Below are 26,967 nucleotides of genomic sequence, written 5' to 3'. Positions count from 1 at the left end.
AGTGAAGGGCTACCAAATTTTTATTACCACACTGTGGGTGTGGCTTATGCAGGACATCCTACATTTTCTTTTAACATCTTTCAGTGCAAATTGGGTACTCTAGGGTGGAGCTCTTTTCGTTACCCAACTGTGTTTCTTCCTGTCTGGGCAGCAGCAGACCCCTGCCTACAACGTGCCATTGTTTTAAAAAATTCTATTGGTTGCAGGTAGTTCTTGATTCATAGCCACAATCAAACTCAGCATTTCTGTTGCTAAGTGAGATCACTTACAACCTTTCTCGCCGCAGTTGTTCAGTGAATCATTGCAGTTGTTAAGTTAGTAACACGGTTGTTAAGTAACTCTGGCTTTCCCATTTGACTTTGCTTGTTAGAAGGTTGAAAAGGGAATCATGTGACTCCGGGACACTGTAATCGTCATACCAAGCATCTTAATTTTGATCACGAGACAATGGGAAAGCTGCAACGGTCATAAGGGTGAAAACCAGTCATAAATCACTTTCTTCAATGCCATTGTAACTTCAAATAGTCACTGTTTTAAGTCAAAGACTACCTGTACTTTATAAACCGGTAGTCCCTTATGGCTATATTAAATTGTGACTTCTTTTATATAGAATAGAATAGAATTTTATTGGCCAAGTGTGATTGGACACACAAGGAATTTGTCTTGGTGCATATGCTCTCAGCATACATAAAAGAAAAAGATACATTTGTCAAGAATTATGTGGTACAACACTTAATCTCTCTCTCTCTCTCTCTCTCTCTCTCTCTCTCTCTCTCTCCAACTCAAAAAAATAAAGGGAACAAAGAACGCATCCTAGATCTGAATGAATGAAATATTCTCATTGTTCTGTACAAAGTTGAATGTGTACAACAGCCTGTGAAATTGTCAATCAGCGTTGCTTCCTAAGGGGACAGTTTGATTTCATAGAAGTTTGATTTATTTGGAGTTATACCCAAATCTTGCGTGCGTGGTACATCCCCTTGCGAGATTTTGCTTCTGCGCATGCGAAGGAAGCAAAAAATACTATAAATTTCTCATTGGGATGTCAGACTGACTTGACAATCTTGGCTTGTCAGAAGGTCGCAAAAGGGATCAGACAGGATGTTGGCAACCGTCATAAACATAAAGCAGTTGTCAAGCCATATGAATTCTGATCAGGTTGTAGGGAAGCTATAAATGCAAACAATGGTCACAAGTCACTTTTATTCAGTTCCCCCATTGTAACTTTGGTCACTAAAGGAACCTGTTGTAAGTCGAGGACCACCCAGTCACAATCGCCTGCAATAAACCTCTAAATGATTCCCGCCGCCTTTTGGGGAAGGAAGAGCCTTTCGGTGCCGGTCCTGATGGTTGCGGCTGGTTCTTTCTGAGAGGGGGGGGAGCCGCTCTGGCCGACCCCAGCCGGGTTTCCCAAGCCCGGCCACGATGAAACCCAAGGGCGGCGTGCCTTGCCCAGCCCTGGAGGCCGCCCTCGCAAAAGGGTTTCCAGGGAGAAAACGCTCCACCCTCCCGATTGTCCGGCCGACGACCGGCCTCCCTCCCACTCCGGGGGGCTCAGCTAGGCCCGCGGCCGGAACTACGTGTCGGTTCCCTCCGCCGTGCGGGGCCGCAGCTGAGGCGGGCCCGGCGCCGCCGCCGCCGCCAACCGACGAGGCGGAGGAGGCGGGAGAGGCGAGGCTGCGCTTCCCCGCCCGGCCGTGTAGGGGGGGCCCGTCGGCCTCGGGAAGACGGGCGGCCTCGGCCTGTGAGGAGCGGCAGACGCCGCCTGACAGGAGGCCGGCGGCGGCGCCATGGAGGACATCAACTCCAACGTGAACGCCGACGCCGAGGTGCGGAAGCTGCAGGAGCTGGTGAAGAAGCTGGAGAAGCAGAACGAGCAGCTCCGTATTCGCAGCGCGGCCGGGGCGCCCGGCGGAAGCCCCAAGCGGCTCCTCAGCGGCGGCGGAGGCTCGGGCGCCTGCACGCCGCCGCTTCTCTTCGCGCCTCCCGCCGCCACCCAGCTCTCGCCGTCTTCCTCGCCGTCGCCCCTGGGGCCCGAGAGCCGCGGTCTCAACGCCAAGGCCGGGCCGCGGCGGCCTCCCCCTGACGACGAGCGGGGTGGCGCGGAGGCGGCGCGGGGCCCTTCCGAGAAGAGCGGCCTGCTGGACGAGGTGGAGCCGCTGAGGCCCGACGAGCTGGAGCGGCTGGCTGGCTGCGAAGAGGACGAGACGGGCTGGTGAGGAGGAGGAGAGCCTAGGAGGGGGGTCTGGGCCGACATGGCTGGTGCGTGGCGGTGCGGGGAGGGAGGCCGCCACACCTGAACCGGGAAAGTGCATGGGTAGAAAGAAAGGGATGATTAGACGAAGGAAGGAAGGGGGTAGAAAGGAGATGAATAGAGGAAGGAAGGAGATGAATAGCAAGGAAGGAAGGACAGACATGGGTGAGGAAGGAGATAGACTAATGATAGGAAGGAAGGAAGCATATGGGTAGAAGGAAGGAGATCAATAAAGGAAGGAATGAAGTAGAAGGAAGGAGATGAATAGAGGGAGGGAGGACATGGATAGAAAGAAAGATGAATAAGGAAGGAGGGAAGTAGAAGGAAGGAGGTGAATAGAAGAATGAAGGAAAGGAGGAAGGAAGGGTGGAAGGAAGGACATGGGTAGAAGGAAGGAGATGAATAGAGGCAGGGAGGACATGGATACATAGAAAGAAAGAGGAAGGAAGGAGTGAGGGAAGGAAGAAGGTAGAAGGAAGGAGATGAATAGAAGAAGAAAGGAAGGACACGGGAAGAAGAAAGGAGATGAATGGGGGAAGGGAGGAAGGAAGGACATGGATAGAAAGAAAGATGAATAGAAGAAGGAAGGATCCTCCTGTCCCAAATATTGGGGTACCCTAGGTATCCTTGTGGGGAGCAAGGGTCTTCAAAGCTGGGAATCTTCTTACCAGGGTCTTCCATAAGGAATCTCCTCACAGCATTTCCCTTCTTTGCACAACTGCCTAAGGGTAACAGGAAAGATGGTTTGAGGATCTCCCTTGTTGGGCCTTGACACACTTTTGTTAACTGGGAAAAGACACAATTAAGTTGGGTGATGCCTTGAATCAGCCTATTTCTACATAGAGTAGATGGGTTGCGCCTTTTCTTATTCCAATATCTCATACATATTCCAATGTCTCACATATATGGGTGATGGTAAATTCAGACCAGATTGTTAGAACCAGTGAGGTTTGTATGATCTAACTCTGGTTAGACAACTGGATAGGTTGGGTTGGGCTGAATTACATCAGTGTTTTTCAGTTCTGGGAGTTTGAACTCTTAATGGTCTTAAGTTTGCCAATTTTTTTAAAAAAAGAATTGAATTAGATCATTGGGTGTCTTTTTCTCTCAGCCTTAAAGTTCTAGTTTACACAGCAATCCTATCTCTTGAAAAGACACCAAAGTTTGGGGGGAGAGATGATGTTTCATTATAGAACAATACTTAAAAGGAATATAGAATGTGCCATAAAATTCTGGAAAACACATCGGCAAGAAATGTCAATAGTCAATAAGATTTCTTGAATTCTTTCCCAATTCTCTTTCACCTTATATTTATTTGTATATTGCTTTCTATACACAGTCTCACACACACAAATAATAGGGTACATTTCAATTATTTTTCTATTTATGATGAGTCAAGGTGGATGTGTTCATTAGCACCAAAATTAGATAATAGACTAAGAGATGACATATTAAGGATGCATGATGTCATTTTATTATGGCAGCTTAAATGAACAAATGAAGACTTTTTCACTTAAAATTGGGGTGTGGAGCGATTTTGTCCTTTTATATCTACTACTTATATCATTGAGTACTGCAAATGCATCTCCCTCCCTCTCATACATTAATATTTGCTTCATTCTAAACAGGAAGAGCCCAAGTACATTTAAGTAATTAAAATATATATATTCAGGCATATATTTAGAAGCATGGGAACCTGTCTCATTGTAGTGTGATTCATTAGGCTAATTTTATAATTGTGAACTGAACACAGATAAACTCGTTTTAAATTTACCTATTTTTCTTTGATGGTACAATCATATATGTACTTAACTCAGTAAGTTCTCAAATAATCAGAATAAAATTTCCAAGTACAGTGATGCCTCTACCTACGAACACCTCTACTTACGAACTTTTCTAGATAAGAACCAGGTGTTCAAGATTTTTTTTGCCTCTTCTCAAGAACCATTTTCCACTTACAAACCCGAGCCTCCGAAACTGTAATCGGAAAAGGCAGGGAGAATCCTCCTTCGGGCCTCTCTAGGAATCTCCTAGGAGGAAACGGCCAGAAAAGGCAGGGAGAAGCCTCCTTCGGGCCTTTCTAAGAATCTCCTGGGAGGAAACAGGGCCGGAAGAGATGGGGAGAAGCCTCCATGGGGCCTCTCTAGGAATCTCCTGGAAGGAAACAAGGTCTCCACCCTCCCTGTGGTTTCCCCAATCGCACACATTATTTCCCATTGATTCATATGGGAAAAATTGCTTCCTCTTACAAACTTTTCTACTTAAGAACCTGGTCACGGAACAAATTAAGTTCGTAAGTAGAGGTACCACTATTATCCTGAGGTCATTAGTTGCTGATTGGTTAGTTTAGTTCATTTCACTATCCTGTGTTTGTTTTCTTCTCTGAAGTACAGCAAAATTTTATAAAAATGTCATTTTCCCTCCACAGCCTGATATTTTGCTAATGAGCTATATTGAGCTGACTCTGTAAACTGCTTAGAGAGGGCTGTAAAGCAATGTGAAGTGACATATAAGTCTAAGTGCTACTGCTATATAGGTGTTAAATATAGTGAGTTGATATTTCATTCATAACTAGTTACAATTGTAGAATGAATGGCAAAAAGTTACAAATATAATGCAGAATACAGAATATCAATTCTGTATGAATCGTTTATGCCTACACTTCCAATGAACATTGTATACAGCTCTTGTAATTCTTTTTCCTGTTAGATTCTCCACCACTGCCCCAATCCCATCACTGAAATGTGTAAAGTGTTGCTTTGGTGGTTGATTCTTTGGTATAGGATGACTGATTTGGTGCTTTTTAATTTTTCTAATGTAAGGTCCAATTAAAGACATTTTTAAAACTTAACAATTCTCTTAAGTATCTGCCCATTCTTTGGATGTTGAATATGTATGGTTAACTATCTGAAAACACTAGATTGAAGCTTTAGTGTCAAGCCCTAAAACGTTTAAAGTATTGAAATAACTTCATATAATATTTTATCTTGCAGTTTATTTTGCAAGCAGTTTTGAATTCAAGTCAAATTATTTGGGCTTTCAGTATACTGTATTGTGTAAGCTTGACTTTAGACTTACACTGTTACACTGACTTTAACTTTGTCTTCCCATCCCCTTTTTGTAATGTTTATATTTCAGCTCCCATACCTCCTTAACAAAGCAAAACTTTTCGCTGCAATTATTGGAAGCTTTTTCACCCACCCACCCTCCCAAAATGGACAAGAGTTCCTTCTTAGTAAAGTTTCCTACCAATCCCACTTTTGCATACTGAAATTAGCATTCATTTGATTTTTTCCCCCCTGGAGAGTAGGGAGTCTGCCCATCAGTCAATCCACACGGCTTGAGTGCCGGACTCTAGGTGGTTATAACATGCATCCTACAGCCAATTATAATTAAGCAGTAGAAAATATAAACTTTGTAGTACAACAATGAAACCAAAAGTTATGTGATGGCTCCCAAAACAATTCCCCACAAGCTGGATCTTTACAGCTTTCCAAAAGACTATAGAGTATAAGAAGAGGGGGATTTTTTGATTTGATTTGATTTGATTTGATTTGATTTGATTTGTATGCCGCCCCTCTCCATAGACTCGGGGCGGCTAACAACAATAATAAAACAGCATGTGACAAATCTAATATTTAAAATAACTAAAAAACCCTTATTAAAACCAAACATACACACAAACATACCATGCATAAATTGTATAGGCCTGGAGAGAAAGGAGTATCTCAATTCCCCCATGCTTGACGACAGAAGTGGGTTTTAAGGAGCTTACGAAAGACAAGGAGGGTGGGGGCAATTCTAATCTCTGGGGGGGGAGCTGGTTCCAGAGGGTCGGGGCCGCCACAGAGAATGCTCTTCCCCTGGGTCCCGCCAAATGACAATGTTTAGTCGACAGGACCCGGAAAAGGCCAACTCTGTGGGACCTAACTGGTCACTGGGATTTGTGCGGCAGAAGGCAGTCCCGGAGATATTCTGGTTGCTTCCAAAGATAAGAGGAGACCCCTGTGAAGAGTGCCTGCCTTCAGGTTTCTTTCTCCTGATATTTAGAGATCCCATAAAGACATTATATGGGTTAGGTGGGCACATTCAATCACGGAAAGGCAGTTTTTTAATTTTCGGCATGCTGAGAAAAAAACGCACTTAATAGAAAACTGTGTTGTCTTGTGTTTTTTGCTAAAAAGAGCAATATACCGAAGTTCTAATTTGACTGTATATCCTAGGGCAGTGATGGCGAACCTTTTTTCCCTTGGGTGCCGAATGAGCATGCGTGCACGCTATCGCGCATGCATGAGCGCCCACACCCAATTCAATACTTGGGGAGAGCGAAAACAGCTTCTCCCACCCCCTGAAGTCCTTCTCGAGCCCAGAAGCTGCCTGTTTCCCAACTTCTGGTGGGCCAAGTAGACTCGTATTTCGCCCTTCCCAGGCTCCAAAGGCTTCCCTGGAGCCAGGAGAAGGGTAAAAACGCCCTTCCTCACCACCCAGAGGCTCTCTGGAAGCCAAAAATGCCCACCCAGAGCATCTGTGCAAGCCAAAAATCAGCTGGCTGGCACACACATGCACGATGGAGCTGAGCTAGGGCAACAGCTTGCGTACCAGCAGATATGGCTCCACGTGCCACGTGTGGCACCAATGCCATAGGTTCACCATCACTGTACTAGGGGGTCAGCAACCCATGGCTCTACAGCCGCATGTGGCTCTTTCATCCCTCTGCTGGGGCTCCCTATCGGTAGTCGGCTCCACAATTGGTAGAGCTTTCAGTTAGGAGGTGTAGAGGAAAAAGGATGCCACACTAGGAAGAGACTCTATGGTGGGAGAACAGGACTTTTGGTTGGCTCCAGAATTGAATGCGGGTGGGGTGGGGTGTGTGCTTCCAGTTAGAACCTTTATGGCTCTTTGAGTCCTTAAAGTTGCCGACCCGTGGTATATCCCTATGTAATGTTCATGTGTTTTAATTTCCACCAGGTTGTATATGTCACCAAAGAAGAAAGTGACCCCAGTGCAAAAAACAATGAGTCCCCTCGTTTGGTGCAGGCAAATATTGGATTATCCAACTCCAGACATTGAATGTGCTAAAAAATCATTGATCCATAGGCTTGAACAGACCATGTCAGGTGAGCTTCTGAAATTGTTTTATGCTAACTTGTTTTAAACAGGTAGTATTTTAATATACTTTTTTAAAAAAGTTATGTTCTAGTGAAAATTAGCCTGTCTTAAATCCAATTCACATTAATGGGAAGATAATTATATGGTTTCTTATATTAAAAATTACTGGGAGACAAGTGTGCAGCTATGTTGTAGTGATTGTCTAATAGGCATACCAGCATACAGCTGTTCTGTACAGTTATCATTTTATTTTAAATGAAACCGGTATCTGAGAAATCACATGTAAAATAATAATCTTCAATTGTTTTTTTGCAAAAAAAATCAGGGACATTAAATATCTAAATTAAGTGATAAGATTATCATTTTCTGCACTGTTATATTATCAAATTTTAATATTAATGTTTGTCAAATTAAATTTAAAAATTGATGGGATTGTACTGTAGAGCAGGGGTCTCCAACCTCGGCGACTTTAAGACCTGTGGACTTCAATGCCCAGAATTCCTCAGTCAGCAAAGCTTCAGCAAAGCTGGCTGAGGAATTCTGGGCGTTGAAGTCCACGAGTCTTAAAGTTGCCAAGCTTGGAGATTTATACTGTAGTGTAGAGAGTTTATGCTATTAACAAGGTGAAGACATATGTGTTTTTTTTTAATCTCATTCTTCTTTGTACCCACATTCTGTATCTCATAACATACTATATGAAATTAAAATCAGAAATGCAATTTTAAGTCTGTGAAACAGTATATGGATTTTTCTGTTTTTTCCCCCCATACAGCTCTCAAGAGACACAGCCTATATAGCAATCCATTCAACACTGTCAATTACACAAACTCCTGTAGCCACAGTGCTGGCAGTCCCTACAGCACTAGCTTCAGTTCTCCTTCCCCTACACCAGCGAAAGCTCCTTTAGTAAAACAGCTCATATATCCTAACAACTCAGGTAAGAACCTCAAATCTACGTGGCACATGATAGACACAAAGAAAAAATTATTTACTCTTAATATTTTCTTTTAATTCAGATTTAATTTAATTCAATTTATTTGACTTCCATGCCGCAATTTTGATCTGTAATCCTTATATTGCTTTGTACATTTCCTTCCTTCCTTCCTTCCTTCCACTATTCATCTTCCTTCTATCTGTGTCCCTTCATTCCTCCCTCCCTCCCTTCCTTCTACTATTCATCTTTCTTCTTTGTGTCCTTCCTTCCTTCCTTCCTTCCTTCCTTCCTTCCTCTATTCATCTTCCTTCTATCTGTGACTCTTCCTCCCTCACTTTCTTCCTCCCTTGCTGTAATTAACTTTCTATAGACCACATTTTGCCCAAATCTTGATCAAGGTAGGCTACTATACTGACAAACACATTAAAGTTATGTTTACACTTATTCCATTTGGCATTTATAAATTCATGTTTTGTAGTTTAGGTACAATAAGTTTTTTTCTTTTTGCCTTCAGTGTTCTGTACATCATGCTGATTTATAGGGATGACTTTATGTATTAATTTGTTTTTCTGTTCTTATAGGTCATTTCAAAAGTTCTGATCGAAATCCTCCACTCAGCCCACAATCCTCTATAGACAGTGAATTAAGTGCTTCAGAAATGGACGAAGACTCAATAGGATCTAATTACAAACTAAACGACCTAACTGATGTGCAAATTTTAGCCCGAATGCAGGAAGAGAGTAAGTAGTTTTCACTTCATAAAAAGTAAAAAATCTGAGTGGTTTTTTAACGTTATTTTTGCCTTTTGGTAAACTTCAGGGATTCAGCATGAAGGTTGTCATGTTAACAAACAAAAAGGTTTGAGAAATATATTGGCTAAAAGAAGTGGAAAATAATAGGATAGACTAATGTGAGATAAGATAGCCAATTATTTTAATACAATACACAGACAGATCTGGTTCACAATTCAAGGGTTTATTTCAGAGAGAGAAAAGCATTTTCAAAGGCGGCCTCCAAGTCTCTTCCCAAGTTGGATTGAGTACAAGGAGTGCAAAAGCCCATTTTATAATCCATACTTTTTATATACTTTCTATATTATTATTATTATTATTATTATTATTATTATTATTATTATGTCAATATAACACAGCAAACAAGATCACTATGCTGGATTTTGTATTTCATCACCAGTCGGGCGCTTCCCAAGCACCTAGGACTGCGTGATGTAGCAGCGAATTATGTTTGCCGATCCCAGTAAAGCAGCCTTTTACAATTGACAGATGGAAATTTTATCAATTCCGATGGTTTTCAAATGTCCGCTGAGATCCTTTGGCACTGCGCCCAGCGTGCCAAGTACCACTGGGACCACTTTCACTGGCTTTCACAGAGTCGTTGCAACTCGATTTTTAGATCTTCATATTTCACTAATTTCTCTAGCTGCTTCTCCTCAATTTTGCTGTCTCCTGGGATTGCGATGTCGATGATCCATACTTTCTTTTTCTCCACAATCAGGATGTCTGGTGTGTTATGCTTCAGAATTCGGTCAGTCTGAATTTGGAAGTCCCACAGTAGTTTTGCTTGCTCATTTTCGACCACTTTTTCGGGCTTATGATCCCACCAGTTCTTTGCCACTGGTAAATGATAGTTCTGGCACAAGTTCCAGTGGATCATCTGTGCCACAGCATTGTGTCTATGCTTGTAGTCAGTCTGTGCGATCTTTTTGCAGCAGCTGAGTATGTGATCGATCGTTTCATCTGTTTCTTTATGGAGTCTGCACTTTGGATCATCTGTTGATTTTTCAATTCTGGCTTTGACAGCATTTATTATTATTATTATTATTATTATTATTATTATTATTATTATTATTATTATTTATTAGATTTGTATGCCGTCCTTCTCCGAAGACTCGGGGCGGCTCTAATGTTCTAATAGCCTGTTCTTGGGCCTGTTAGAAATGGATTTGAATAGACAATTCTTAAAGCCCCACCTTCATCTCCCAGTACATTTACGAAGAAGGATGGACAACTTTATACATGAGCTACCACTGCATTGTTATCTTTCTATGACAGACTGGGAATTAAATCAGAGTTAATGCTATAATCTTTATGTTTCTTGGTTACAGTCCTCTTAGCTGCATTGGGGACATTACCAGGCACGAGTTCAATTCGGATTTACAAAACAATTTTCCTTCAGTGATTGCCACCAAGACCACATAACTGAAACTAGTTTTATAAAAAGTTGTGGCTTGGTGTTTGTTGCATTTAGTAGCTTAACTCAGAATGAAACAAAGGGCTTGTGGGAATATTTCAGCTAACATTTGTTTCTTAATGCGCAAACTTCACTGAAAACCCAAGTCTTCGTTTGTCTGGTGGATAAAATGTAAAGCTACATATTCGTTTGACAAAAATGTTTCAATTATAATATCGTTTATTTTGATGTTGTAATTATAGTGTGGTCCAACCTAATCTAAAGCCAAAGGGAAAAGGGAGAGGAATTACACAATTCCTGCAAGATGTCAGAAAAATGTCTGTCCCCCTCCCACCATAGAAGAAAGTAAATTATGTTACTTTCCTAACATGTTAAAGTAAGGATCTGTATACTGCACGAGCCAGAAAGAGGATTGAGAAAATATCTACAGACCCCTCACATCCTCACAAAATCTATTTCATCTTCTCCCCTCAGAATGCCACTACAGTAGTACCTCTAGATATGAGCTGCTCCACATGCGAGTATTCCAAGTTACGAGCCGCGACGTGAGCGAAATTTCTGTTCGACACCCGAGCTCAAATTCGGGATACGAGTCGAGCTTCCGCTAGGTGGCACAAGAATCCTTGCTTCTGGTTATCTCGGCGCGAAAAACAAAGTCTAAAGGCTTTCGTTCGAGATGCGGGTTGATCGACTTACGAGCTCGGGTCTGGAACGAATTAAACTCGTATGTTGAGGTACCACTGTATAGGGCATTGTATGCCAAACAACTAGACATAATTTCCCTCTTGCCACAACTCCACATCATTCCCTCAGTACTGTCTTATTTCTCATCTTTCCTACTATCTTCTCCTATTGGTTTTGTATGATTTATCAATTGTTGTTTGTAACGTATGGTGAATGATTATAATTATGATCATGATGATGAGCCGAGGTGGCACAGTGGCTAGAGTGCAGTACTGCAGACTACTTCGGCTGACTGCTAGCTGCAGTTCGGCAGTACAGATCTCACCAGGTCAAGGTTGACTCAGCCTTCTATCCTCTCAGATAGGTAAAAGAAGCACCCGGGTTATTGGGGGCAATATGCTGATTCTGTCAACTGCTTAGAGAGGGCTGTAAAAGCACTATGAAGCTATATATAAGTACTATTGCTGTTTATGACTTATGACCTATTACTTGCTGTTTATATTATATGTACCCTGTGAGCATATGCACCAGAGACAAATTCCTTGCATGTCCAATCACACTTGGCCAATAAAGAATTCTATTCTCCTCTATTTACATTTTGCCAGTAGATATTATCCAGCTTTTGTTTGTGTCTATTTATTACATTTCTGTTTAGCGCAGAGGTCCTACAATACAATTTCTCCACAGAATTAATCTCTCAGAATATAGTAGCATGCAGTTAATACTGTCAACAGATTCTGTTTTGAGATGTTGTAGGCATAACAATCAAACCAGTGTAGTATTTTCTGGCTGGATAACATGGAGGCATATTGTAGCCATTTGGCGTTGCGTGTCATTAAGATGTGAATAATGCCTAGCTTTGTCTTTGCATCTGCTGCTGTGGATGCTATGAAACATTTGAATTCTGAGTTTATTAAGTGCTGGCCTAATAAAGTGTGGTTGAATATTGACAAGAAAGGCATAGTACAGTATTCGTTAAAATGATAAATTTGGAACTGATGTCAAACCCACATTGCTAGGCCATGCTTATCACTTGCTTTCAAATCTTGACTGAATCCTGGATGCTAAGGTCTAGATCAGGGATGGCGAACCTATGGCACGGGTGCCACAGGTGGCACGCAGAGCCATATCTGCTGGTACGCGAGTCGTTGTCCTAGCTCAGCTCCAACATGCATGTGTGTGCTGGCCAGCTGATTTTTGTCTCACACAGGGGCTCTGGGAGGATGTTTTTGGCATCCAGAGAGTTTCCAGGGGGATGAGGGAGGATGTTTATACCCTTCCCCAGCTCCAGGGAAGCCTTTGAAGTCTGGAGAGGGCAAAATACGAGCCTACTGGGCCCATCAGAAGTTGGGAAACACGCTGTTTCCGGCCTCCAGAGGGCTTCCATGGGGCAGGGGAAGCTGTTTTTGCATTCCTCAGGCATTGAATTATGGGTATGGACACCCACGTATGCGCGATAGTGCATGCACATGCTCTTTCGGCACCCGAGGGAAAAGATTCACCATCACTGGTCTAGATCTAGAATAGCTGGTGCCTAACTTAAACTTTGGTTAATTCTAGATAACCCATGCTCCATTGGGCCATTACTTCAGACCATGGTTGTCAAACTGGCAGCCCGCAGGCCAGATGCATCACGTGTAGGCCACGCCCACCATGAGTCTGCAAAAGCAAAAAATATCACGATACGTAGCGATATGCCACGTGACATGATCAAGTTTGACACCCCTGCTTCAGACATATTTCCTTTACCAGATTTTTTAATATCTTCAGCAATGACAGCTAATAATGGACTGCCTTTACTGGAAAGCTGAGAGATACATTCGGTGACATTTCTGCCTTGAGAAACAGCCCTTGTTGAATTTATTTATATATTTATTTCAACTTCTTTGCCTCCCAATCCCGAAGGACTCAGGGCGGCTGAATTGTGTAGCCTAGTCAAACATCAGCCTGGGAATTGTTCTAAGAGATATCTGTACTAATCAAAAAGGGTTATCGCAGTTTAGGCAACGTTTCTTTCTGTCATTAGGTCTTCGACAAGAATATGCAGCAACTACTTCTCGGCGCAGCTCTGGTTCTTCGTGTAGTTCTATGCGGCGTGGAACGTTTAGCGACCAGGAACTCGATGCCCAGAGCTTAGAAGATGAAGAAGACAGCTGCCACCATGCCATGCACCCAGCTATGAATAGGTTCTCTCCATCACCCCGCAATTCACCCCGACCGTCGCCAAAACAGTCCCCAAGGAATTCTCCCAGGTCTCGATCCCCTGCTAGAGGAATAGAGTACAGCAGAGTGTCCCCTCAGCCCATGCTCAGCCGCCTGCAGCAACCCCGCCTTTCGCTTCAAGGACACGCCCCTGATATACAAACCGCCACCGTCAAAAACGAAGGTAAAAGGCTTTGTCTTCAGTTTTACGTGCGAAACGTTCAACTAGTGGCCGTGGATGTGCCCCCCGGTGGTATCAGCGGCCCTGTAAATTATTCAAATATAATAACATTTTAAAATGTGCTACGTATTTGGCCTTACAGCCAAAGATACAAGGAAAGTTAGATTAAGTTTTGTGATGGGGTTTTTTTTCATTAGGATTATTAGAAATCCATAAGCTCTGACGATAATTTTCATTTGTGGCCATGTCGTTTTTCAAATTCTCATATTGGTAATTCCATCAAGAAGAATGTCCATGGGGGGGGGGGGTGTTAACCAGGCCAAAGTAGTGACCAATGACTATTGTAATTTTTTTCCTGAAGGAAATAGAATTAATGGTAAAATTAAAATTATTACTTCAAAGAGGTGATAGCTGTAAAGATGTGTCCTATAAAAAAACCTCTTGAGATGCTGAGCTATTGCAAATGGGATTAATTATTCTTAGCAAATATATATAAAGGAAAAGTAAAACATGTATTCAATTTTCATTTTTCAATTATTCCTTGCGTGGTAGATTATCTGCCATTATTTTTTTTTAAATTAAGTGCTCATTCTTAACTTCAAACTTAACTTGCTTGATAGATGAAGCCAGAACTGTTTAGTTGAAGGGAAAAGATCTAAATACCACATGCCACAAAGTAAAATAGTTTGCCTTTGAATCGAATCAGTCAAAATTAGTTTGAAATAAAGTAATGGAACAAAGCCATTGCATATGTGGAATATATGGAAGGAGAAAGAAAGTATCATTTTAAAAGAAAAACTGAAGATTTTATATACAGTGGAACCCCGACATAAGAGCTGCTCTACTTAAGAGCAACTCGAGATAAGAGCTGGGAGGGGAGAGATATTTTTGTTCTACTTACAAGCCCAAATTCGAGATACAAGCGCCAAGGAGCTGTCTCCTGAAGCCAAACGCTAACTTCCGCGTTCGGCTTCAGGAGACAGCTGCGAAGCGGCGCGCGTGTTTTAAAAGGTTGCAGCCGGCCTGGGGGGCTCGGGGGGGTGCTTGCAGCTTTCTTTCTTGCTCTTTTTCTTTCTCTCTTTTACCTTCCCTTCCTCTATTTCTTCTTTTCTTTCTCCTTCCCACCTTCTTCCCTCCCTCCCTCCCTTCACTCATTCCTCTCTTACTCTCCCCTTTCATAAGTTTCCTTGCTTCCTTCCTCTGTTCCTGTTCCTTCCCTCTTTCCTTCCTTCCTTCCCACCCTCCGTCCATTCATTCACCCATTCCTCTCTTGATCGCTTAAAGCCGGTCCCTGGTGCAAAAAGGGTTGGGGACCTCTGTCCTACAGGATTGGGTGGCAGAGAAGTTGAACATATGTAAATTTAAAAGTTTCAGAAAGTTTACAAGTTAAGTGAAAGAAACTTCATTATTCATTTATATGTACATGTACATTTCTTCATTAAAAACATGTCTTTCTACATAATTTAGACTAACTTTGTGAGTTTTTTGAGGGCTGGAACCAATTAAAATTATTTACATTAATTCCTATGGGGAAAAGTCGTTCGAGATAAGAGCTGCTCGACTTAAGAGCCCAGGTCCGGAACGAATTAAACTCGTATCTCGAGGTACCACTGTATTGGGATTTAGTTATTTTTATTTTTGTATCTGTTTTTAAGATCTACTCATATACAGTATGTGTTATACCTGAAGGAAAAAACTGCATCCAGTAATTAAATAGAAGAAAAATAAAATAAAAATAACTTGGGTGTTTCTTCTATTAACATTTTCCTTTAAAAGTTCATCTCTTTTATTTTAATGGAATCCAATGAGATGTGAAAACTAAACTGTTGCTAAGAGACCACAAACAGACTCAACAAGGTTATTTTTCTGTTGTTGTTGGATGTTCCTGCTGCTTCCCAGTTTCTTTTTTAAAATCTCTTAAGGCATGTTGCATTGCTAATTCTACTTTGTGAAAGGTGACCTATCTATCAGACTGCACATTGTACAGCACAGTTTAAAAACAATTGCATTTAAATTTTTTCATCTTCCCGTTTGCTCGCTTTCATTGCTTGCTTTAAAGCTTTCTTTCAGTTCTGTATATCCTCTGCAGCAAGTGAAATTCTGTTCTGTTCAGCAAGCTGAATGTTAGCTAGTTACTAGATAGACTTAAGATCTGAGAAAGTTGAATGAAAGAATTTTATCTTTCTTATCAACCAGTTATTAGCATTTTGACCTGGAAATGATGAAACTTGAGCTCTATGAGCAATTTGAACTCAGTTATTCCAGCATTATCAATCCTGCTACCTCAATTAACAGGCGACTGATCAAAACTAGCAATAAAGAGCGTATATTCTCCTAAGTAGATCTTAGTGTTTCAAATGTTTGAATAGAAATCAAGCGAAACAACACATGGCTTGTACCTTCAATGGGACAATTTCAAAAAAATGTGGCAAAAATTGCTTTGAAAGTCCACAACAGAAAATAATTTATACACTGCTCAAAAAAATAAAGGGAACACCTAAACAATACAATATAACTCCGAGTAAATCAAACTTCTGTTAAATCAAACTGCCCACTTAGGAAGCAACACTGACAATCAATTTCACAGGCTGTTGTGTACATTCAACTTTGTACAGAACAAAGTATTCAATGAGAATATTTCATTCATTCAGACCTACAATGTGTTATTTGAGTGTTCCCTTTATTTTTTTGAGCAGTATAGTTCCCAGAGGAAGTGGATATGCCTGTTTGTCTGAAATATTGAGGGTGACATCTTGTCAATTTACTCTTTTGTGACTTGCACTTCTCCTTTCTACATATTTCCATACCTACAAGTGGTTTGGAAAATGCCAGACTGGAAAATACACTATTACAGGGGTCTCCAACCTTGGCAACTTTAAGCCTGGAGGACTTTGCTGGCTGAAGTTTAAATCCACCTAGATTAAAATTGCCAAGTCTCTTCTGTGTTTTGTATTGACAAGTTTGTTTATCCCTTTGGTGCCGAACTCTGCTGTTATCCTGACCTGTGGCTGTCTGCCACTAACTCTTAAATAGGATTTAATCTCAATGGAAAAACTATACGGGTGGGTGAAACGGGAGCCATAAGCTAGATAGGCACTTGGAAAGGTGAGTTAAGAGCAATGATGACACTCGGCTGGAATGGCAAGTGACAGCACACCTGTTGCGCAAACTATGTGATCAGGACCACTTTTGTACAGTGGTACCTCTACTTACGAACTTAATTCGTTCCGTGACCAGGTTCTTAAGTAGAAAAGTTTGTAAGAAGAAGCAGTTTTTCCCATTGGAATCAATGTAAAAGCAAATAATGCGTGCGATTGGGGAAACCACAGGGAGGATGGAGGCCCTGTTTCCTCCCAAGAGATTCTTAGAGAGGCCCCACGGAGGCTTCTTCCTGCCTTTTCCGGCCCTGTTTACTCCCAGGAGATTCCTAGAAAGGCCCCACGGAGGCTTCTCCCTGCCTTTTCCGGTTACAGTTTCAGAGTTTCGGGTTTGTAAGTGGAAAATGGTTCTTGAGAAGAGGCAAAAAAAACAACCTTGAACACCTTGTAGATATCTAGGAAAGTTCGTAACTTTGTAGATAGAGATACCACTGTATACAGTATTTTATTGGTTCTTGATTTGCTGTAGCAAAAGTAACGCTGTGGCTGTAAAACCTAAACTGTTCTTCCTTTTAAATTATGTTGGCGTACCTTATGCTTCCCTGCATGCCTGCACATTGCACACCCTTGCACCACGAACGAGCCGCCTATTTAAAGGAAAGGAAACGTCCTATTAGAAATAGGTTGGAAAATTCCTAAAGGGATTATTATTTATTATTATTATTATTATTATTTATTAGATTTATTAGATTTGTATGCCGCCCCTCTCCGAAGACTCCAGAACATTAGTCTGAGTAAATTGCCTATTAAATTAAAAATCTACAATGTTACTGCATCTCTTAGCTAGAGTGAGGGATTATCTAATATGCTCAGTAATGGACTTTGGGGGGGACGGGGCATCTTTGTTAATTTCCTCTGTACCATTAAGGAAGCTGGTAGCTGCTATTAGATTGATTTGCACAATATACAAAGTCAAAATGGCAATAAGTTATAGCTGCTCATAGTGATTCTATAAGGGCAATTCTTTGTCAAGTGGACCAGGTGAAATTGAAGCCTTGTTTGAAAAGAAACCATCACAAAACCAACATATATGATAGGGAAAAAATGTACTCTTTCTAATGAAACAAAAATGAAGATGATTGAAGGTGAGAAAACAGAGAGCGATAGAAAAACCTCGCTCTTTCTAATGAAGATGATTGAAGGTGATGAAACACAGCTCTTTGTTTTCTCACCTTCAATCATCTTCATTTTTGTTTCACTAGAAAGAGCACTTTTTTCTATCATATATGTTGTTTTTGTGATGGTTTCTTTTCATATAAGGCTGCAAAAATCAGTCAAGTGGACGTCTGGTCCACTTGACAAAGAATGACCCATAATTAAGTTCCAATCTCTATACAATCTCAGACTGCTAATCACAGACAAGCCATAATTGGGGGAGCAGGGGTGGGCAGGAATAATCCTATCATTCCCTATAATAATTATTACTGGATGGGATTGAGGGATAGATACCCAGCAGTATGAAAGTATGTGCAGTATTTGTATATCGGACCAAAATAATTATTCTCGGCATAGTTCATGAGCAGGCGGCGCTACACTTAATTTGAGTAGTTCTGTTCATCTTTATCCCTGTTTGCATTCTTTTTTTATCCTTTGAGCTTTTGCTTTTGCTTCTCTTGCTTTGATCTTTAAAAGGGATATACCAACAAACAACAAGAAATATTCTCTAACTCAAAAAATATATATTATATGTTGTGATCAGTGAAATACATTTGAAGCCTATGTTTACTTAAAACTATGCATTCTGTGGGATATAGCAAAAGCAGTCAAGGAAACTCAGCATAGTTAATTCCATTATATATGGTGACAGCTGAGAAAGTTAAGTTCACATGATTTGTAGTATTACTAAATCCAAGAGCTCAGCTTTCTATAGTGTACAAATAAAGTTAGGATTCTTTTTTGCATTGGTCTACTACTTCGAGTTGTACACTACTTCCAGTGCATGTCCACATTGTTATATATCTCAGTTTACAGTTCTATCTAATTTCCAACAAAACAGCAATATTATAAAATACATAAAAGCCTAAAAAAACTATACATACACAGAGTCATTCTTAATGACTGTTGTCATTTCACGTAGGCAACTGGCACATAAATCTTTTTAGAAATTTCCAAATCTGCTTTAAATTATGATATCTTACAATTATTGCACTTGAGAATGTTTTCTTTTTAAAAAGATTACAGGCAGAAATAATATATAAAGCACACCATTTGATTCATATCATTAAAGAATAAAAAATTAAGATGATACAGATTTGTTGGTTATTTATTGCATCAGCAGTCCACAACCTTTGCAGGGCTGGCGTGGCGGGGGAGAGAAACCATACGAGTGGTGAGCCGGCATGCATGTGCGTAGCTCAATGTGCGAGTAGTGGACCAGTGTGCAGAGAGCCATACGCACATTGCTCGATTTGCACAAGCACAAGTTGAACTCTGTGCACGCACACTGGTCTGCCACTTGCACAAATCAAACAAATCACGTGGCCCAGTTGGCAAATAGGCCATGGCCCGTATTACATTTCAGCGGAATAAACAAAGTCCACAACATAATGCATTCCATTTTTTTTTTAAATTAAATTCATATTAAGTCTATTGGACAGTTATGATGGATATTAGTGTCTTTGTGTCTTACTAAGGCTCAAATTTATTAGCAAGCATATATTTTAGCTAATAAAGCTGGGGGGGTTTTCTCCAGATCTGTAGTGATGATAATTCTATATGTAAACAAATGATGGGAGAAAATTTTTTGACTACAAGCCCATATTTGTTCACAGTTATGGAATCTGTTAATCCCCATCACCGTAGGGTTTCTAAAAATGCTAGTCTAAATTGTTTCCCATTATTTCTTCTTAAAATTATAGCATTGGTTTTCAAAACAAATAAAGTTTGTACAACAGTGTCAGCTGGTAAAACCTGTTCCACCAGAAAACAGATTGTGAATTTCTGAATCCTTCTCTGTATTCTGTAAATATACAAATCTTATCAAATTTTATCATCCAAAACAGATTTGGAGCAATTATGGGAGTGTGAGGAAATTATTGTAAAGCCCCAACTCACTAAATCGTTTTTTGAAGTTTTTTTTGTTCTAATTGCATATTGCTGGTTCATTTCTTATTTATTTTTGTATCACAGCCCTGACTCACAACTAGTAACTTTATGCAGACACTGGAATTTAAATTGATAAAGAGGTAGCCATCTCTTGGACATGCATTCACCATTTTGAGAGAATTGATCAATACACTAGACTCTTTTCTTCTAAAGTAGCGAAGATCAATTAATTTTTACTCTATGTGAGGGCTCAGACATTTCTAAAGTTAGTCTTTTAGATAAAATGTGTATTTTTAATGCCTTAATTGATAATGTCTTGCTTGACAGCTAAAATATGTGCTCTGAAGATCTGTACTTAGTCTTTTCCCCTTGCCTCCGGGCCTCCGTACTCCAGGGTTGCTCTGGGTGGTAGAAGAGTGCCGTCTCCTGCATTAGATGGTATGTTGTTATCTTTCTTTAATACAGAAAAACTAAGGCGTAGTCTACCAAACCTCTCCAGGACATCTAACATCCATGTTGAGTCTGTGAAAAACAGTAGAAGTGACTCAAACTTTCAAGTGCCAAATGGAGGAATACCTCGTATTCAACCTCAGTCCTCAGCCAGTAAGTATCTTTACAGTGATGCTGTAAATGCAGCTTCTGAAAGAAGACTGAACATTGTAGCTGCATGTTTACAGTTTCATGGTAAAGGGGATTAGATGTTTCATGTGACTTAACACTAACCTAGCCAGATCTAACATATGTTGAACAAATGAAATTATTTTTTTCTATCCCACCATTGAAAACGTATTTTTTTGGTCCCAAGTTGCTTTTTTAAAAATATTGATACATATTCATTTCTTTCTACGTTGATGCAGAGAGCTCTAAGCAATTCGTTTTAAGCATTCAATATCATCAGCAAATATAATGTCAATATTTAATTTATCGCACATTCATCCTACCTTGGGTTTAAAGCGTGCTCCACGTTTTCTTGCAATTTGCAGCCGTGATAGCTTCAGTATACCGGTGAAACTCGAAAAATTAGATTATAGTGCAAAAGTTCGTTTATTTCAGTAATGCAACTTAAAAGGTGAAACGTAATACATATGAGAGAGACTCATTACATGCAAGGCAAGATAGTTCAAGCCGTGATTTGTCATAATTGTGATGATTATGGGGTACAGCTCATGAAAACCCCAAATCCACCATCTCGGAAAATTAGAACATTAGATACAATCAATAAAACAAGGATTGTACAAAGAACACTATCGGATCTCTGAAAAGTATAAGCACGCATATGTACTCAGTACTTGGTTTGGTTCCCTTTTGCAGCAATTACTGCCTCAATGAGGCATAGCATGGGAGCTATCGGACTGTAGCACTGCTGAGATGTTATGGAAGACCAGCACGCAGTGAATTTCTCTCATATATTATGTTTCACCTTTTAAGTTGCATTACTGAAATAAATGAACTTTTGCAAGATATTCTGATTTTTTGAGTTTCACCTACAAGACAAAACACACTGAAAAGCAATTTTCCTTTTGTAGTTATGCCTCAATACTGTTTTTGGGGAACAATAAGATAAAAACAGTGCATTGTTCTCTCTGTGGATTCTCCTAAACAGATTAAAAGTACAGTCATTCTCAGTTCATACTTTAGACTAGGTTCCTAAAATGTTTATCCGAATAAAGGCAAAGTTTATTTTGCTGAATTCACAAGCATGCTTCTGACCTCTGTAGATCTTTATGCATTGAGCTCTAAGAACTGCACAAGATTTGTTTGTCCAAATGCATTAGAAATTGTTTTACCACTGTGCCTGGTCAGCAAATCCAAACTGAACATATTCATGGTTTCCATGTTCAGTGCGTAGATGTCTTCAGAGGGGTGCAGGTGTTTGGAGCAGGGCTTACTCGCTTTTTCTTACCTTCAGTGCTTTTTTGCTTACGTCTACCACCTATATGCCTGCAAAGAGCTTAAAAGTAGCACAAGATGCTGAATATGATAATGTGATTAATTACGTAGCCATCATTGCAGCATGCTGACTTGCTTTGCATCCATTTTGCTATGGAGTCGCCCTAGGGCAATGGTGGATGTGTTATAAAAATAAGAGAATATTATTAATTGCCTTGTTATGTTAGGATATATGTCTGGGAGGAGCAGGTGCAGGGGTGAAATTCAGTAGGTTCGGACAGGTTCTATAGAACCGATGGTGGCGATTATGTGCAGGTCGGAGAACTGGTTAATCGCACCACTGACTGGTGCGCCCTGCCCCGTCCCTCCCACTCCCTCCATCTCTCCTCCTTCTCAGGCTCATATACACAGAGCAAACATGAGAAGAAGGCAAGAAGCAGTCAGGTTGAATGCTAGAAGACTTGACCGAACTTTTCTCTTGATTCTGTGGGTGTGGCTGAGTGGGCGTGGTTTGGCCACACCCACACAGCCTCGCCCACATAACTGGTAGGAGAAAAAATTGAATGTCACCCCTGGGCAAGTGAATACAAGCACAGCTCAAATATATGTATATAATATACGTACTGTATGTATTTTAGAACCATGGTTTTCAAATTTGGAAGGAAGATGGAAACTTATCCAACATGATCTTTGGAAGCTAGTGGTTAAATTATACTTCATAGAAAACAGTGAAATTTAACATAGCATATATTGTTACTTAACTGTTAAGTAATAGCCGTTCATTCAGAATCAAGTCCAATGGACTTGTGGGAAGAAAGGATATTAATATCTTGCCTAGTCACTGCTAACATGTTTTCTTGGGGTTCATATGAGAGCTGGGATATTTAATTTGGAAGAACACATTTCTATCTCTCATCTCAATTACTCAATTTGCAACTAAATGAAGATGCATTTAATGATATTATACAGTATGTGCTTAACATTGTAGGTGGTTTGCCCCTACTGTATTCTTAAGTTTGGTACATAAAAATCTTGCTATTATATGTTTTTTGGTATTTGTGATTTACCTTTCCGTGTTTTCCTTGGATTTTCTTTTACAACGCACTGTCGCTTTAAATGGCCTTTCCACTTCAAACTGTTGTTCTGCATGGGCTTAACTTGACAAGGTTACTTTGATTTAAAACTATTACCTTTTCATTCCATAAGTAAGCAGTATTGGCAGTTCTGTGTTAGCAAATACTTTAGAAGAAAAGGATTTAGGGGTAGTGATTTCTGATAGTCTCAAAATGGGTGAACAGTGCAGTCAGGCTGTAGGGAAAGCAAGTAGGATGCTTGGCTACATAGCTAGAGGTATAACAAGCAGGAAAAGGGAGATTATGATCCCGCTATATAGAATACTGGTGAGACCACATTTGGAATACTGTGTTCAGTTCTGGAGACCTCACCTACAAAAAGATATTGACAAAATTGAACAGGTCCAAAGACGGGCTACCAGAATGGTGGAAGGTCTTAAGCATAAAACGTATCAGGAAAGACTTAATGAACTCAATCTGTATAGTCTGGAGGACAGAAGGAAAAGAGGGGACATGATCGAAACATTTAAATATATTAAAGGGTTAAATAAGGTCCAGGAGGGAAGTGTTTTTAATAGGAAAGTGAACACAAGAACAAGGGGACACAATCTGAAGTTAGTTGAGTAGATCCTTGGGACAAACTTCCAGCAGACGTGGTAGATAAATCCCCAGTAACTGAATTTAAACATGCCTGGGATAAACATATATCCATCCTAAGATAAAATACAGAAAATAGTATAAGGGCAGACTGATGGACCATGAGGTCTTTTTCTGCCGTCAGACTTCTATGTTTCTATGTTTCTAAGCTTTCAGAACTGCATGCCTACTATATTAGTATTGAAAAACACATTTGAAATATAAACATTGTATCCAAACTGGTATAAATGTCAATATATATCATTAGTATACATTTATATCAATGTCAAAAAATTGACAGATTTTGATACCTGTATTGAAGAAATGTATTATTTTTATACCAAGTTCAGATCTGATATCTCTGTTAGTGGGTAACAATAAGCTATAGCTTATTTCAATCAGGTTTTGTCAAGCACTCAGGTTGGTTTTCACATCCTATAGTTGCTTCTTTGCTCAATACTGGCTTAATTCTGCCCTCGCTTTTTTGCAAAATATATCCTGAAAATTTTGCTGACATTCCTGAATTAGACTAGACCCAGTACTACGTACAACCTTGGTACTCGACTGCTTTGGTACTCGACTGCTTTGAAACTCATCAGATGTAGTACTGAGTGCATTTTGATGTGAACATTTTCACATCATTGTTTGTTTGGTACTCAATGCATAAATTAAATTTATCATTATTGGCTGCCTTGTGACTCATTTTATTGTTCCTTTATGGGGAAATTTTGTTTGGTACTCATCACCGTTCCCTGTAGGCTGCGCACGCCTGCGCCAGCGCATCCCAAAATGCCCCCCCGCGCCCCCTTTTCCAAGGACGCGCACGAAGCCGCGGCCACCCCCGCACCTCTAGCCCCCTCGCGCCCCTGGCTACTCGCCGCTGCCCCCTGCCCGCCCTATACGCCTCTCTTTCTCCTCCGCTGCAAGAGAGGCGGGGCAGGCGTTCTCACAGCGGGGCCCGGCGAAGGCGATTTTCAATGTCGGACGCGTGGGACGGCTCGCGCTCTCCCCATACCCCTGCCAGCCCGCCCGGAACATTCAAAGTAAGAGCGAAGGGTTTTCGTATTTTGAATGTTCTGGGCGGGCTGGCAGGGAGATGGGGAGAGCGCGCGCCGGCCCGCGTGCCCGACATTGTAAATCACTTTCGCCAGCCTCCGGAGAACGAGAGTGAGAGCGACAGAGCAAGATAGAGAGAAAGTGAGAAAGAGAGAGAGAGAGAAAGAGGGGGAGAGAAAGAGATAGCAAGAGAGAGAGAATGAGAGAGAGAAAGAGTGAGAGAAAGAAAACAGGGAAAGTGAGAAAAAGAGAGAGCAAGAGGGGGAGAGATAGAGAAAGAGAGAGAAAGAAAGAAAGAGAGATGAAAGAGGAAGGGAGTGAGAGAGAGGAAGAAAGCAAGAGAGAGAAAGAGAGAGAAAGAAAGAAAGAGATGAGAGAGGAAGGAAGAGAGTGAGAGAGAGGAAGAAAGAGAGAGAAGAGTGGAAGGAAGAGAGAGAAATGATAGAAAAAAGGGGAGAAAAAAAGAGAAATAAAATGATTGAGACAGAGAATGACAGGAAAGAGAAAGAAACAGAGAGAGAAGTGACTCTTGATTTAAAGCATATGGTAAAAGCACTTAAATAATAACAGAGAAAAAAACCCAGCCCTCACCTGTTTTTATTAATAGTTTTGCTGGTTGTTTTAGTTTTAATAGTAATGGATTTTGGTTTTTTAAATTATTAATTTCTTTTAATAAAAAAGAAGGGGTTTGTTTGTTTGTTTGTTTATTTATTTATTTATTTATTTATACTTCTATGCCGCCCAGTCCCAAAGGGACTGTCGCTCAGACACTATACTTTTCCACCCACACCGAAAAAAAATTAGAGGGAACATTGGTACTCATCATTTTTGATACTTATCATGCCTTCTGGAACCAGTTAACGATGAGTAGCATGATACAATTGTACTTAACATTATCCAGATGCAGAATATGATAGGGAACTCTAATTATTTTTGGCCATTTAAAGTTACACGGTAAAATGAACAACTTCTTTTCCTTAACATGAACAGGATTGTCCTGACCTAGTTGTTTGCTGACAGGAACATAATTCATACTCTTCCCTCAGTGAACAAATTTATTTATGCAATCAAAAGCAAAGAACTAATCAATAAATATATGTTTTGATTCATGAGAAACTTTGATTGTTAGCAAACAAAAGCAGTACAGTATTTTGTTATAGCAGAAAAGAAATGGTGGAGGAAAGTTGTGCATAATGAGAGATCTCTTGGGAATATTTTTTTGGGATAGAAACAGATAATTGAGAGAAATGATTCCAAGTAGACTTTCCTCCCACATTTTTAGTATAATTTACATTTTCAGACTATATATTTGAATATGTGAGTAAGAGACTGCGTGGTGGCCTGGAGGTGGAGCTCTTGCCTCACAGTGAGGAGACTGAGTTTGATCCTAGGTGTTGTGGTTAGCTCTGGCCCAGCTCCTGCCCCAAGGACTGTGGATGTGGGGGAGACATCCACATGCTCCAGGCCTGTTTTGCCCCTGGTGGAATCTGATGATGTAGGTTCCTCTGACCAAGAAGACATGAGTGACAGGGAGGAGGAGAGTGTGGCAGACAGCTCAGAAGGAGATCAATTATCTAGCTCCTCCTTGGATTCAGAACAAGAGTTAATGATACAGCCACGCATGCGGAGAGCAATGCATAGGCAACAACAACTGAGAGATTATTATCAAAGAAAATGAGGCCACCTGTGGTTGGATGGGGCTGTGGTAATTAGTGAGGCTGCTATAAATAGCAGCCTGTGGGTTTGGCCATTGTGGAGGATTATCTGATCCTTGTGTTTCGTGACTGCTTTACTGACTTTGACCTTTTGTGTGCTGATTTTTTCCCGCTTTGAAACTAAACCAGACCAAAGTGTGTTTCACTTTGTGAAAGAAGAAGGACTGTGAATTGCCTCACAGCTGCAAGCTAAGTATCACAGAACTGATAAGGGACTTGTACAAATTACCAGTTTGTTTGGAGACAAGTGCTCTTTGCTATACCAAAAGAGGGCTTAGGTTAAGGGAATTTTCATTATAAAGAACATTGTTTTTAATTTTCAAACGTGTGTGTGTCTGAAATTTGTACTGTGAATTTTGGGGAGGAGTCTACCAGAGAGCCCGACAGAACACTAGGTAGTGTGCACAAAGAGAAAATATCTGCTGTGAGCTCGGCATGGGTGTCAGGAAGGGCATCCAGCTAGTAAACACTCAGCTCCAATTAGTTGCTCTGACTCCACCCTGATGCAAGGGATTGCAGAGTCGTTAAAGGAAAAAAAATGAATAAGTAAGATCTTCATCTTCAAGAGGCACAAGGAAGAACTTCAATCTCAATTTTTAACCACCTAAGTATACTCATTTATTATTATTAAGCTTTCTTCCCAGAGTTGCTGTTACACTAGACTGCTAGATTGGGCAGTAGAGGCGAATTATTTGAGAAAAGGAAGACAAATAAAGAATCACGCAGTCACCAAAAGAATGTGAATCTGGAAAAGAAAAAAAAGAAAGAAAATTATCAACATTAAGAGAGTATTATGGGTTTAAATGTTAACGCAAACTAGGA

General features: G+C 40.6%; 1 protein-coding gene across 7 annotated transcripts in view; it reads left to right on the top strand.

Moving 5' to 3' along the window:
* Positions 1–1,637: 1,637 nt before the first annotated feature.
* Positions 1,638–26,967, top strand: part of SLAIN2 (SLAIN motif family member 2) — a 346,739-nt gene continuing 321,409 nt past the window's right edge. For 5 of the 7 annotated variants that reach the window (XM_070757202.1, XM_070757200.1, XM_070757199.1 and 2 more), the window contains exons 1-6: positions 1,706–2,215; positions 7,223–7,371; positions 8,136–8,300; positions 8,879–9,037; positions 13,216–13,575; positions 20,241–20,378. In XM_070757202.1, coding sequence (XP_070613303.1) covers positions 1,791–2,215; positions 7,223–7,371; positions 8,136–8,300; positions 8,879–9,037; positions 13,216–13,575; positions 20,241–20,378 — 1,396 coding nt within the window. In that variant the 5' untranslated portion in view covers positions 1,706–1,790. Of the gene's footprint in view, positions 2,216–7,222; positions 7,372–8,135; positions 8,301–8,878; positions 9,038–13,215; positions 13,576–20,240; positions 20,379–26,967 lie in introns of all 7 variants that reach the window. The other 2 variants (XM_070757205.1, XM_070757204.1) reach the window with 2 other exon arrangements.

This window comes from Erythrolamprus reginae, chromosome 7, assembly GCF_031021105.1.
Source record: "Erythrolamprus reginae isolate rEryReg1 chromosome 7, rEryReg1.hap1, whole genome shotgun sequence".
NCBI lineage: Eukaryota > Metazoa > Chordata > Lepidosauria > Squamata > Dipsadidae > Erythrolamprus > Erythrolamprus reginae.
The sequence above is the reverse complement of the archived record's forward strand: the minus strand, read 5'-3'. Positions and strand labels throughout refer to the sequence as shown.